Source organism: Procambarus clarkii, chromosome 1 (assembly GCF_040958095.1).
Source record: "Procambarus clarkii isolate CNS0578487 chromosome 1, FALCON_Pclarkii_2.0, whole genome shotgun sequence".
NCBI classification, from domain to species: Eukaryota; Metazoa; Arthropoda; class Malacostraca; order Decapoda; family Cambaridae; genus Procambarus; species Procambarus clarkii.
This window is the reverse complement of record NC_091150.1, coordinates 22543809-22559966: the sequence shown is the minus strand read 5'-3', so window position 1 is coordinate 22559966 and position 16158 is coordinate 22543809. Positions and strand designations below refer to the sequence as shown.

General features: G+C 39.4%; 2 protein-coding genes across 2 annotated transcripts in view; one reads left to right on the top strand and one right to left on the bottom strand.

Moving 5' to 3' along the window:
• Positions 1 to 16158, bottom strand: part of LOC123753850 (uncharacterized) — a 490864-nt gene that overhangs the window by 84339 nt on the left and 390367 nt on the right. The window lies entirely within an intron of this gene.
• The window catches only part of LOC138349530 (uncharacterized), a 34851-nt gene continuing 22828 nt past the window's right edge, over positions 4136 to 16158 (top strand). The window contains exons 1-2 of the mRNA XM_045735852.2: positions 4136 to 4303; positions 7682 to 7887. Of these exons, the coding sequence (XP_045591808.2) occupies positions 7718 to 7887 (170 nt within the window). The 5' untranslated portion in view covers positions 4136 to 4303; positions 7682 to 7717. The remainder of the gene's footprint in view (positions 4304 to 7681; positions 7888 to 16158) is intronic.

Below are 16158 nucleotides of genomic sequence, written 5' to 3'. Positions count from 1 at the left end.
GAGATAATGTATGAGAGTAGTCAAACCATGCAACACTACATGTATGTGAGTCAAAACACCCATTTCACTTATGGTAAAAGGAGAAATGCTTGGAGTGACTCTGCGTACATGCGGCTCAGGCTTGGGTACAAATATTACTGGGAATATGGGATAGATGTTCATGGTAATGACACGAAGTGTAAACTATGTGGTATGTTAAGGTCTCACACCCTGGCCCATTATGTTCTTGATTGTCCGTTGATTAATGTATATAGAAACACTGAGATAAGGACTGTTCCTGAACAAATAGCCTGGATGTGTCACAACGGAAAGGTTGATGATATTCTTGAGAGATATAAGAATTTTGCACCAAGATTGTAATATTTTGTTGAATTATCTGCAGGTGTCTTGCAAATTGTCTATACAGTATACCTAGGTCATAAAAGTATTTGTGTGTACGTCTGATACCATACTACTTGTGAGGGAGGAAATGTATATTTTTACCTCTCAGAATGTTTGGTAATGTGTTTATTTGTGATGTGTGTCTATGTATATATTAACACGTTGTACTGAATGGGGTGAGAATAGCTTGAGCTACCTCATCCCTTTGTGTGTATTTTACCTCAATAAACTTATTTCAATTTCAATTTCAATCCTGTGAGTGGTAGTGTACCCCATACCCCTCCTGTGAGTGGTAGTGCACCCCATACCCCTCCTGTGAGTGGTAGTGCACCCCATACCCCTCCTGTGAGTGGTAGTGTACCCCATACCCATCCTGTGAGTGGTAGTGGACCCCATACCCCTCCTGTGAGTGGTAGTGTACCCCATACCCATCCTGTGAGTGGTAGTGTACCCCATACCCATCCTGTGAGTGGTAGTGTACCCCATACCCATCCTGTGAGTGGTAGTGCACCCCATACCCCTCCTGTGAGTGGTAGTGGACCCCATACCCCTCCTGTGAGTGGTAGTGCACCCCATACCCATCCTGTGAGTGGTAGTGCACCCCATACCCCTCCTGTGAGTGGTAGTGGACCCCATACCCCTCCTGTGAGTGGTAGTTCACCCCATACCCCTCCTGTGAGTGGTAGTGCACCCCATACCCCTCCTGTGAGTGGTAGTGCACCCCATACCCCTCCTGTGAGTGGTAGTGCCCCCCATACCCCTCCTGTGAGTGGTAGTGCATCCCATACCCCTCCTGTGAGTGGTAGTGCACCCCATACCCCTCCTGTGAGTGGTAGTGCACCCCATACCCCTCCTGTGAGTGGTAGTGCACCCCATACCCCTCCTGTGAGTGGTAGTGCACCCCATACCCCTCCTGCGAGTGGTAGTGCAGCCCATTCTTCCTCCGCATATGCAACTGAAAACTCACACCCCAGAAGTGATTCGAACCCATACTGACAGGAGCACTCTGCAACTGGTGTCCAGGACCCTTAACCACTCCACCATCACGACCGGACAAACTGTATCATCATCATCAAACTGTACAGACCATCCTGTACACCAGTTGCAGAGTGCTCCTTTCAGTATGGGTTCGAGTCACTTCTGGGGTGTGAGTTTTCAGTTGCATATATGCCTGGGGACCAATCAGGCTTGATTGCATGTGTATATATATATATATATATATATATATATATATATATATATATATATATATATATATATATATATATATATATATATATATATATATATATATATATATATATATGTCGTACCTAGTAGCCAGAACTCACTTCTCAGCCTACTATTCAAGGCCCGATTTGCCTAATAAGCCAAGTTTTCCTGAATTAATGTATTTACTATCATTTTTTTCTTATGAAATGATAAAGCTACCCTTTTCACTATGTATGAGGTCATTTTTTTTTTTATTTGAGTTAAAATTAACGTAGATATATGACCGAACCTAACCAACCCTACCTAACCTAACCTAACCTAACCTATACATATAGGTAAGGTTAGGTTAGGTAGCCAAAAAAAGCTAGGTTAGGTTAGGTTAGGTAGGTTAGGTAGACGAAAAAACATTAATTCATGAAAACTTGGCTTATTAGGCAAATCGGGCCTTGCATAGTAGGCTGAGAAGTGAGTTCTGGCTACTAGGTACGACATATATATATATATATATATATATATATATATATATATATATATATATATATATATATATATATATATATATATATATATATATATATATATATATATATATATGCGGCAGCCGCCTCAACCTTGAGACTGTTGTTGTGGTGGTGGTTAGTTTGCAACCACTACAAACTACCTCAAGTCTATCATCACTCAGCAAAAATCTTCTATCAGAACAATAACAAACTGTCTTCAGACAACACACAGCTCCTCTGTTGAAGTCCCTTAACATGCTAAACATACACTCACTCCACACATTCTCTTGTGCTATCTACAAGTACAAAACCTTGTTCCTAAATGCTAACCCTGAGCTGAAACTTTTCCTTGAAAGGTGTAAGAGAACCCATGAGCACCACACCAGAAATAAATATATCTTTAATATCCCCAGAGTCAGACTTAATCTGTGTAAACACTCCATGCACATAAACGGACCCAGTCTATGGAACTCACTCCCTGATGAAGTACAAAACTATTCAACACATCCCCCGTTCAAAAGTAAAACCAAAAAGTACCTAATTACATCCTCATAGTTTCCTACCTTGTGCTTCAAACTCACACTGTATCTTGTACTACCCACTGTCCCAATATTAGTACTTAAGACAAATATCTTTACCAAGGTAATCACCTCTGTTATCTTATATTGTAGTTATTTGTTGATATAAAACCTTGCTACAATGGACCTTTTCATCTTACCTGATAAGGAAGATTAAGGACCTGTCCGAAACGCTGTGCGTGTTAGTGGCTTTACATGAATGTAAAAATATCAGTGTTATGTAATCTCACCAACCCATTGTACCTTCTTGTGAATATATTGTATAATTATTATTATTATTATTATTATTATTATTATTATTATTATTATTATTATTATTATTATTATTATTGAGAGCCGTGAGCCCCTCTCAACACTGACGAATCAGTCTGATTACAATGAGGCTACTGGGACCTCAAGGCCAAGGAATTTATCATTATATAATAATTTTATTTTGTTGTGGAGCTAAACTGAGACTCATCGTGCAGCTGCATCTTGCCAGCACCACCTACCAGTCTGGGTGTTGTCAACACCACCTACCAGTCTGGGTGTTGTCAACACCACCTACCAGTCTGGGTGTTGTCAGCACCACCTACCAGTCTGGGTGTTGTCAACACCACCTACCAGTCTGGGTGTTGTCAACACCACCTACCAGTCTGGGGTGTTGCCAGCACCACCTACCAGTCTGGGTGTTGTCAACACCACCTGCCAGTCTGGGTGTTGTCAACACCACCTACCAGTCTGGGTGTTGTCAACACCACCTGCCAGTCTAGGTGTTGTCAACACCACCTACCAGTCTGGGTGTTGTCAACACCACCTACCAGTCTAGGTGTTGTCAACACCACCTACCAGTCTGGGTGTTGTCAACACCACCTACCAGTCTGGGTGTTGTCACCACCCATTAAGGACAGTGTACAAGACAAGTAATGGACCTCGTCTCTGTTCAATACTTAATATCAGTGTTGTTAACAGGTAAGAACTATGATCATGTAAAGTATCAAGTCCAATGTTTAGTAAGTAATTGTTAGGATTAAGGTATTTTGTAGGATTTAGGACTACTTAGGTTAGGTGCATAATGTTTCGAGCAGATGCTCTTTTGTTTTACGAGTTTTGTAATTAGTAAGTTATGTAACCGATAACCTGGTGACGTCATAGTTTGTTTCACTTTACTGCCCAGACACTGCCTTAATCGACTGAGCTAGGACAGGGTAAAAGGGTTGAAACCGAAGTTCTACTGAACTTACTGGACTTTCTCTTTGTGTGTCATATGAACTCAATATTTAGAGCTTATCATGTTTGCTATCGAACTCCAGAAAGGTAGGCGAACCATTATAAACCTTCAACTGGTTAAAATTGCAACCTATACGTCCGAACAGAGCCCAAGAACTTCCTCCCTCCCCCCCCCCCCCAATAGAAAAGAATGAAACAAGCAACACATCATGCAACTAGCACGCCCGCTCGTCCCCAGCTCAGGCGAGCAAGCCGCACCACCACCAGTTCGTCGACTGATGTGCCAGGTGCCGGAGGTCCTCTCTGGCTTCAAGCTTTCTCTTGCTTAGAGTTTGTGGCTTTCCCGGCTCTTTGTGTGGTTATCAGGTGTTCTTGTAAGTCTACTGGGCTGCATGCACCTAGGGTTCCCTTTCCTAGGTTCCGGTAAGTACTTCCCATGCGATTCAGGGGTTACCTTCCCTGGGTCGTCCGTGTCTCACTCCCATTAGAGGCCGTCATTACTTGGTGTTGTTCTCGCAACGTTCGGGTTCGCCGGGGGTCTCGGGCTTCCTGTCTTGCCCCGGGTAGGGGGAATGGGTTTGTGCTGGATGGGGGCACACTGCGGCCGGCACAGTTTGCATCAGCGACAGCCATGCAAGGTTTCTCTCTGGGGACCGGTTAGTCTGTGTGTGTTTGGTAGTCCTCTGTTGCCCCGAGGTTTCACGGCGACACCGGTTGCCAGTTTGCCTGCATGCAGACAGGGCTTACCGGCTTAGCTGGCCCCAGCACTGGCCCTCAGTCCTGGTGATTGATTGATTGATGAAGATTAAGCCACCCAAGAGGTGGCACGGGCATGAATAGCCCGTACGTGGTGGCCCTTTTGAGCCATTACCAGTATCAAGAGCTGATACTGGAGATCTGTGGAGGCGCGACTGCACCCTGCGTGACGGGAGATGTCTCCCGGACCAAGTGGTGACCAGATGGTCCCAGTCCTGGCGTTCGACAGGGCTTATATATCCTACGGGCCCTGTAAATCCCCGTTGGGCTCGAGGATACCCAAATTAGAAATCTTTCATATGAAGAAAAATTAACAAAGCTTAAATTGCATTCCCTGGAAAGGCGAAGAGTTAGGTGTGACATGATAGAGGTTTACAAGTGGATGAATGGACATAACAAAGGGGATATTAATAGGGTATTAAAAGTATCAACGAAAGACAGAACACGAAACAATGGCCCTTGTGGATTTGTTCACGAAACAATGTGTATAAATTGGATAAGTTTAGTTATAGGAAAGACTTGGGTAAACACTGGTTTGGTAACAGGGTTGTTGATTTGTGGAACCCAATTACCGTGTAACGTGGTGGAGGTGGGGTCCCTCGATTGTTTCAAGCGTGGGTTGGACATGTTTATGAGTAGGATTGGGTGGTTATAGATAGGATCTCATATGTCGTTCATCTACTGGAAGCGAAATGTGGGTACAGTGCCAGGATTTCAGGTAATTCATCCATGGTAATAAGATAGGTTGCCATATCATACAGAGTGAGCTTAGATTTATCTCTAAAAGGCTCAATTTTACTACAATCCAAGATATAGTGCTCGAGTGTGTGTCCCTGTCTTTGTCCACACACTTTACACTTTACTTCATCTAGATCCCAATACAAGCCGAACTGCCAGAGATACTTGTAGCCAAGTCTTATACGAGCTGTGACAACATCTGTTAGTCTACTGACTTTGTTACTTGCCCCATACACATGTTTTACTTCACACATTTCATTGTGATGAACAATGGACCTGCTAGTTCCAGTTTGCACTGTTCTACTTTCTTCAAATTCATCCAGGAGTTCTCGTCTAATAACACTTTTAAGGGATCTATTTGATAACTCACCTTGGAGTTGTTGTTGTTGTTAAAGATTCGCTACCTGGAACAAAAAATCCAAAGTAGCACGGGCTATGGTGAGCCCGTAGTGGTACACTTTGGAGACGACTCCTAACCTATACTTCTTTTCAAGGTCATGTTTTTTTATTAATAGATTTAAATATACTCTTTGTAAGCCATGGAGTGTTTAACCTATTATTTATTTATGTATTTATTTATTTATTTATTTATTTATTTATAAATATACAGGAAGGTACATTGGGATTGTGAGGATACATAGCATAGTAATTACATTCTTGTAAAGCCACTAGTACGTGCAGCGTTTCGGGCAGGTCCTTAATCTAAGAAACTTATAAGTAGGTAAATACTTGCAAAATTTATATAAATGCTAACAGTTATATAGCATGAAAAAAATAAAAGATGAGAGAAAAATTGTAGGTATATTAAAGCACATAGGTAGCTCAGAATGATTGCAATGACAGCTTGAATGGTAGTTTAACAAAACTTAGCAGGCACAATACAGCATATGGCTAGCACATAAAAGAAGGCAGCAATGATAAAGTTGTTTGGATTAAGTATATAAAGATTGGGAGATTGGGTAACACTAGATACAGAGCAAATTTAAAGCTCAGTGTAGGAAACTACGAAGATGAAATTAGGTAATTTTTGTTTTTGTTTTTAAATGAGGCGAAAGTTTGACAGCTTTTCAATTCACTAGGGAGTGAGTTCCATATACTAGGTCCCTTAATTTGCATAGAGTGTTTACACAGATTAAGTTTGACCCTGGGGATATGTAACTTGTTTCGTTAGCATTAGACAGTGGGAGTTATAATGGTTCAGAGTTTTCTGAAGAAATGTTTGCACTGCTAGGTTAATGTTCCCTATGTTACCTAATTCAGCCTCCCAGTTGATATTAGCAGCAGCAGCAATAAAATTACTTATAGAAGTTTCATTGTGCAGCTTAAAGCTTATCTTCCTTGTATCTAGAGGTGGTATATTAATGTTGGTTAGGAGAAATGATGGGTAAAGGTCTGCGGTCCTATCAATGATTATCCCTGAAGTGGAAAGCTTATGTTAGTCCAGATGTGGTCAAGAGCAGTGGCATTACTATCAGTGATTCCAGTAGGTCTAGTGATTAAGGGTATGAGGAAGCAGGAATTCATACAGTTGAGGAAACTGTAGGAGGGTTTTCAGGCTCGCAGAGGTCAATATTAATGTCCCCTGCGATAATTAAAAGGTTGAATTCGGACACATCAGTGTTAGGAATTCTATAGACTGCTGCCACAGTCAGGACAGACTCAGCACCCTTGACTCTGAAACTGGCGAAGATATATTCCCCATAGCAGTCTCTAGTTCTAATTACTTTTAAGCATGTTAGTTCTTGGTGGTAGTAAAGAGCAGTACCACCACCTCTCTGAATTGGTCGACAGTTGTGAATTGCTGAGTAGTTAGGCATGTTAAAGAGTTGAGTATTATCCTCTTTTAACCACGTTTCAGTAAGTGTAACAAAAGAGAATTTGTTGTCAACAGTTTGAATCAAGGCACTAACATCATCAAAGTGTTTGCTTAGAGGTTTTACATTCAAGTTAATTACAGAGATATTGTGATTATGTGTTAATACATTGTTTACATCATGTGCTGTAAAATATCTGCAATTTTGATCATTAAAGTGATGATTGTCATATATACTGGTAAGAGGTTTAGTTCTGGGTCTATACTTTATTTTTATGTTCTTAAATATAGAGAGTTCATATGGCTATTGCTCCCTGCACCTCTCTGAGTGGGCTCGTGCGCCCCTGGTAGGCACTCCAACTCCAAGGACTGATTGCACAAAACTAATATGGCACATGTTAGTCTGATAACTTCAGGGAGCTTCCTGGGGCTCATCCAGAAAATGTCGTTTCATCACATTCAACGCTGTTTTTTTACTCTTTTCTCCCCATCAGAAAATAGTGTAGGCCGTAGGGAGAGGAAGTGGCGCGATGATGAGCGGGCAGGAGGACTTGTGGCTGCATGCGGCCACTAGTGACGCGGAGACCTTGGCGGCAGCACACCAGCACGGGACCTTCCTCACCTGCTACACTCTCCACCTCTCCTCTCACAAACCTCTCCACCAGAGTGCTCTCATCTCTACCCTCACTCACCTCTACAGGTGGGAAGAGCCAGCACCTGTGCACACTCACCAGACTTGTCTTGCCAGGGACAAATACACACACAATACAAAAGAGAATTGGGTGATGCATCCGAAAGCAAGACGAAATAGCGAGGAAGTATGTGATAGAATGTGGAAGTATGTGGTAGAAGTTGTGATAGAATGTAGTAGAAGTAGTAGAGTGTGGAAGAATGTGGTAGAAGTTGTGATAGAATGTGGAAGTATGTGGTAGAAGTTGTGATAGAATGTGGAAGTATGTGGTAGAAGTTGTGATAGAATGTGGAAGTATGTGGTAGAAGTTGTGATAGAATGTGGAAGTATGTGGTAGAAGTTGTGATAGAATGTGGTAGAAGTAGTAGAGTGTGGAAGTATGTGGTAGAAGTTGTGATAGAATGTGGTAGAAGTAGTAGAGTGTGGAAGAATGTGGTAGAAGTTGTGATAGAATGTAGTAGAAGTAGTAGAGTGTGGAAGAATGTGGTAGAAGTTGTGATAGAATGTGGTAGAAGTAGTAGAGTGTGGAAGAATGTGGTAGAAGTTGTGATAGAATGTAGTAGAAGTAGTAGAATGTGGTAGAGGTCATCCATGCAACAATGATTTCTGGAGTGTAATGGAGTGTCTGAATTACCATTAGCAAATGGTAATGGAGACCACTTTTAGACCATTTAGAATGGTCTAAAAGTAGCGAATTTGTAATTAAAGGAGCCCGATATTTTGTTCCAGATTGTTTTGATACGGTTTTCAAAGTAATATTTATTTATTTATTTATATACAAGAAGGTACATTGGGTTTGCGAGAATACATAGCATGGTATTCACAATCTTGTAAAGCCACTAGTACGCGCGGCGTTTCGGGCAGATCCTTAATCTAACAGATAATTTTATGTAGGTAAATTCTAGCAGAATTAATAAAATGATAACAGATACATTGCAAGAAAAAAAATGAGATGGGAGAGATTAGTAAGTATATTAAAGCACATTGGTATATTAAAGCTCTGATTGATTACATTGACAGCTTGATTGGTAATTTAAACAAGATTAATAGGCACTATACAGCAGATTGATAGCACATATAAGAAGACAGCAATGATCACAATGGTAAAGATGTTTGGATTGGGTACATAAAGATTAGGATATTAGGTAACAATAGATACAGTGCAATTTTAAAGCAACAATGTAAAAAACTATGAAGATGAAATTAGGTACTTTTTAGTTTTGTTTTTGAATGACGCAAAAGTTGGACAGCTTTTCAAATCATTAGGGAGTGCGTTCCATAGACTGGGTCCCTTTATTTGCATAGAGTGTTTACACAGATTAAGTTTGACTCTGGGGATATCAAAGAGATATTTATTTCTGGTGTGGTGATAATGGGTCCTATTACATCTGTCCAGGGAGAGTTTCAGAGCAGGATTTGCATTTAAGAACAGGGTTTTGTAAATGTAGTTGACACAAGAGAATTTATGGAGTGAGATTATATTTAGCATGTTTAGGGAGTTAAACAAGGGGGCTGAGTGTTGTCTGAAAGCAGAATTTGTTATTATCCTAATAGCAGATTTTTGCTGGGTGATGATGGACTTGAGGTGGTTTGCAGTGGTAGACCCCCATGCACAGATAACATAATTAAGATAGGGATAGATTAGCGCATAATATAGAGAGATGAGAGCAGAGTTCGGTACATAATATCTGATTTTGGAGAGTATCCCAACTGTTTTAGAGACTTTCTTAGTTATGTGTATGTTTACATTAAAACATTACAAATATTATTATACAAATATTAATTATACTATATACATATATTAATTATACTAATTATTAAATATTAATTATTAATTATATAAATATTATTTATACAAATATTAATTATACTATATACAATATTATACAAATATTATTATACAAATAATATTAACATTACAAATATTACATTAAAATATATTTTAATACAGAGAAACACTACATGTTTTTAATGGTTGTATTAATATTACCACTGCATGTATAATACAAAAAGTGATAATAGGATAACTTAGCAATATTTGCTGCATGTAGCATAATAGATGTAGAGTCGCTCAATGTCTTCACAGTTGAAGATTATCAAGACCATCTTCGTCTACATCCACAACCTTGTTCTTGTACATTGCAGACTCATATTTTATCACTTACATGAGGTGGTTCAAATGAGGAGCAACAAGTGTTTTCACCTTTAAAAAAATAATCACCATTTTGAAAGTTTCATCATTACTAGGAATACGAGAAGCCTTTGCAAGCCTTCACTAAAAATTTATGGTATCTTTCTTGCACATTTTTGAAGTTTTTTCCTGGTTAATATCATTTGTTTTTGTCTGTTAGTGGCTTGAGGTGTAGAAAATTAATAACCAAAGTCCACTTTCTCCAGGGGCAGATAAATGAAATTGAAGACCAGACCACACACTAGAAATTGAAGGGACGACGACGTTTCGGTCCGTCCTGGACCATTCTCAAGTCGATTGTGATTCTCAAGTCGACACAATCGACTTGAGAATGGTCCAGGACGGACCGAAACGTCGTCGTCCCTTCAATTTCTAGTGTGTGGTCTGGTCAACATACTTCAGCCACGTTATTGTGACTCATCGCCTGCAAATGAAATTGAAGTTCAAATGAACATGAAGCTTTGCATGATCAGGATGCCCGGTCCTTCTAAGAGTGAAGTTTTCTAAGTCAGTGTGAAGGCTACACTGATCTGCTTTATATTTGTGATAAAGTAAATTCATCCTTTCAAAATGATTTAGGATTAGTTTGAGAAATGTGAAATATAACTTATTGGCAGGATCAGAGTACAGTTAAAATAGTTGCCTTGCAGTATATTGATCACAAAAGGAAGAAGCGATTTGGTAATGAGTTACTCAAAAATCCCACTGATCTAACAGCCGCTCTACACTATTGTTCCTCGCCAGCCATCGTCTTCCTGACAAAGGTGTCAACTGTAAGGGATATTTTCCATCATTTATAAGTCTGTAAATTTCTAAATACTTTTATCTCCTAAATGAAAATCTGTGGAACCATCTGAAGCTTTTTCTTATCATGAAGTCGATGCTGGAAGGTAATTGAAGATAAGCGAGAGAAAAGACCTATGCAAGGAATGATGTGAGCGTTTGATAACAGTCTCCGTGGCGCAGTGGTACGATACTCGCCTGGCTTTTCGCAAGCGCCTTGCCTTGGGTTCGAATCCTGGCCGAGGAGGATTGACTGGGCTCCAATCCTAAACTGTAGCCTCTGTTCACCCAGCAGTGAATGGGTGCCTAGTTGTTAAACGATTCGGCGGGGTCGTTTTGCGGGGAAATTAAGGTTAAGGACCTGCCCGAAACGCTACGCGTACTAGTGGCTTTACAAGAATGTAAACTCTTGTATGTATAATAAACATCTAAGGGATATCCTTCTTGTTGCATGGCATGATTTGTTGCATGGCATGATTTGTTGCATGGCATGATTTGTTGCATGGCATGATTTGTTGCATGGTATGATTTGTTGCATGACATGACTTGTTGCATGGCATGATTTGTTGCATGGCATGATTTGTTGCATGGCATGATTTGTTGCATGGCATGATTTGTTGCATGACATGACTTGTTGCATGGCATGATTTGTTGCATGGCATGATTTGTTGCATGGCATGATTTGTTGCATGACATGACTTGTTGCATGACATGACTTGTTGCATGGCATGATTTGTTGCATGGCATGATTTGTTGCATGGCATGATTTGTTGCATGACATGATTTGTTGCATGTATGATTTGTTGCATGACATGATTTGTTGCATGGCATGATTTGTTGCATGGTATGATTTGTTGCATGGCATGACTTGTTGCATGGCATGACTTGTTGCATGACATGACTTGTTGCATGACATGACTTGTTGCATGACATGATTTGTTGCATGGTATGATTTGTTGCATGACATGATTTGTTGCATGACATGACTTGTTGCATGGTATGATTTGTTGCATGGTATGATTTGTTGCATGACATGATTTGTTGCATGACATGATTTGTTGCATGACATGACTTGTTGCATGGTATGATTTGTTGCATGGCATGATTTGTTGCATGGTATGATTTGTTGCATGGCATGATTTGTTGCATGTATGATTTGTTGCATGACATGATTTGTTGCATGACATGACTTGTTGCATGGTATGATTTGTTGCATGGTATGATTTGTTGCATGGCATGATTTGTTGCATGGTATGACTTGTTGCATGGCATGATTTGTTGCATGACATGATTTGTTGCATGACATGACTTGTTGCATGGTATGATTTGTTGCATGGCATGATTTGTTGCATGGTATGATTTGTTGCATGGCATGATTTGTTGCATGGTATGATTTGTTGCATGACATGACTTGTTGCATGGTATGATTTGTTGCATGGCATGATTTGTTGCATGGCATGATTTGTTGCATGACATGATTTGTTGCATGTATGATTTGTTGCATGACATGATTTGTTGCATGGTATGATTTGTTGCATGGTATGATTTGTTGCATGGTATGATTTGTTGCATGGCATGATTTGTTGCATGGTATGATTTGTTGCATGACATGATTTGTTGCATGTATGATTTGTTGCATGACATGATTTGTTGCATGACATGACTTGTTGCATGGTATGATTTGTTGCATGGTATGATTTGTTGCATGACATGATTTGTTGCATGGTATGATTTGTTGCATGGTATGATTTGTTGCATGACATGATTTGTTGCATGGTATGATTTGTTGCATGACATGATTTGTTGCATGACATGACTTGATGCATGGTATGATTTGTTGCATGGCATGATTTGTTGCATGACATGATTTGTTGCATGGTATGATTTGTTGCATGGTATGATTTGTTGCATGACATGATTTGTTGCATGGCATGATTTGTTGCATGGTATGATTTGTTGCATGGTATGATTTGTTGCATGGTATGATTTGTTGCATGACATGATTTGTTGCATGACATGATTTGTTGCATGGTATGATTTGTTGCATGTATGATTTGTTGCATGGTATGATTTGTTGCATGACATGATTTGTTGCATGACATGATTTGTTGCATGACATGATTTGTTGCATGACATGACTTGTTGCATGGTATGATTTGTTGCATGGTATGACTTGTTGCATGGTATGATTTGTTGCATGACATGACTTGTTGCATGGTATGATTTGTTGCATGGTATGACTTGTTGCATGGCATGATTTGTTGCATGGTATGACTTGTTGCATGTATGATTTGTTGCATGGTATGACTTGTTGCATGTATGATTTGTTGCATGTATGACTTGTTGCATGGTATGACTTGTTGCATGTATGATTTGTTGCATGGTATGACTTGTTGCATGGTATGATTTGTTGCATGACATGACTTGTTGCATGGTATGATTTGTTGCATGGTATGACTTGTTGCATGTATGATTTGTTGCATGGTATGACTTGTTGCATGTATGATTTGTTGCATGACATGACTTGTTGCATGGTATGATTTGTTGCATGACATGACTTGTTGCATGGTATGATTTGTTGCATGGTATGACTTGTTGCATGTATGATTTGTTGCATGACATGACTTGTTGCATGGTATGATTTGTTGCATGGTATGACTTGTTGCATGTATGATTTGTTGCATGGTATGACTTGTTGCATGTATGATTTGTTGCATGACATGACTTGTTGCATGGTATGATTTGTTGCATGACATGACTTGTTGCATGGTATGATTTGTTGCATGGTATGACTTGTTGCATGGTATGACTTGTTGCATGGTATGACTTGTTGCATGGTATGATTTGTTGCATGGTATGACTTGTTGCATGGTATGATTTGTTGCATGGTATGACTTGTTGCATGGTATGATTTGTTGCATGGTATGACTTGTTGCATGTATGATTTGTTGCATGACATGACTTGTTGCATGGTATGATTTGTTGCATGACATGACTTGTTGCATGGTATGATTTGTTGCATGGTATGACTTGTTGCATGGTATGATTTGTTGCATGGTATGACTTGTTGCATGGTATGATTTGTTGCATGTATGACTTGTTGCATGGTATGATTTGTTGCATGGTATGACTTGTTGCATGGTATGATTTGTTGCATGACATGATTTGTTGCATGGTATGATTTGTTGCATGTATGACTTGTTGCATGGTATGATTTGGTGCATGACATGATTTGTTGCATGGTATGATTTGTTGCATGACATGATTTGTTGCATGACATGATTTGTTGCATGGTATGATTTGTTGCATGACATGATTTGTTGCATGACATGATTTGTTGCATGTATGATTTGTTGCATGTATGACTTGTTGCATGGTATGATTTGTTGCATGGTATGACTTGTTGCATGGTATGATTTGTTGCATGACATGATTTGTTGCATGGCATGATTTGTTGCATGACATGATTTGTTGCATGGTATGATTTGTTGCATGACATGATTTGTTGCATGGTATGATTTGTTGCATGACATGATTTGTTGCATGACATGATTTGTTGCATGACATGATTTGTTGCATGGTATGATTTGTTGCATGGTATGATTTGTTGCATGACATGATTTGTTGCATGACATGACTTGTTGCATGACATGATTTGTTGCATGGTATGATTTGTTGCTTGACATGATTTGTTGCATGACATGATTTGTTGCATGACATGATTTGTTGCTTGACATGATTTGTTGCATGACATGATTTGTTGCATGGCATGATTTGTTGCATGGTATGATTTGTTGCATGGTATGATTTGTTGCATGACATGATTTGTTGCATGGTATGATTTGTTGCATGGTATGATTTGTTGCATGACATGATTTGTTGCATGGTATGATTTGTTGCATGACATGATTTGTTGCATGGTATGATTTGTTGCATGGTATGATTTGTTGCATGGTATGATTTGTTGCATGGTATGATTTGTTGCATGATATGATTTGTTGCATGGTATGATTTGTTGCATGACATGATTTGTTGCATGACATGATTTGTTGCATGGTATGATTTGTTGCATGACATGATTTGTTGCATGGTATGATTTGTTGCATGGCATGATTTGTTGCATGACATGATTTGTTGCATGGTATGATTTGTTGCTTGACATGATTTGTTGCATGGTATGATTTGTTGCATGACATGATTTGTTGCATGGTATGATTTGTTGCATGGCATGATTTGTTGCATGACATGATTTGTTGCATGGTATGATTTGTTGCTTGACATGATTTGTTGCATGGTATGATTTGTTGCATGACATGATTTGTTGCATGGCATGATTTGTTGCATGGCATGATTTGTTGCATGGCATGATTTGTTGCATGGTATGATTTGTTGCATGACATGATTTGTTGCATGGTATGATTTGTTGCATGACATGATTTGTTGCATGGTATGATTTGTTGCATGGCATGATTTGTTGCATGGTATGATTTGTTGCTTGACATGATTTGTTGCATGGTATGATTTGTTGCATGACATGATTTGTTGCATGGCATGATTTGTTGCATGGCATGATTTGTTGCATGGCATGATTTGTTGCATGGTATGATTTGTTGCATGACATGATTTGTTGCATGGCATGATTTGTTGCATGACATGATTTGTTGCATGGCATGATTTGTTGCATGGTATGATTTGTTGCATGGCATGATTTGTTGCATGTATGATTTGTTGCATGGCATGATTTGTTGCATGGCATGATTTGTTGCATGGTATGACTTGTTGCATGGTATGATTTGTTGCATGGTATGACTTGTTGCATGGTATGATTTGTTGCATGGTATGACTTGTTGCATGGCATGATTTGTTGCATGGCATGATTTGTTGCATGGTATGATTTGTTGCATGACATGATTTGTTGCATGGTATGACTTGTTGCATGGTATGATTTGTTGCATGGTATGACTTGTTGCTTGACATGATTTGTTGCATGGCATGATTTGTTGCATGGTATGATTTGTTGCATGACATGATTTGTTGCATGTATGATTTGTTGCATGACATGATTTGTTGCATGGTATGATTTGTTGCATGGCATGATTTGTTGCATGTATGATTTGTTGCATGGTATGATTTGTTGCATGGCATGATTTGTTGCATGGTATGATTTGTTGCATGGCATGATTTGTTGCATGGTATGATTTGTTGCATGGTATGATTTGTTGCATGGTATGATTTGTTGCATGGTATGATTTGTTGCATGACATGATTTGTTGCATGACATGATTTGTTGCATGGTATGATTTGTT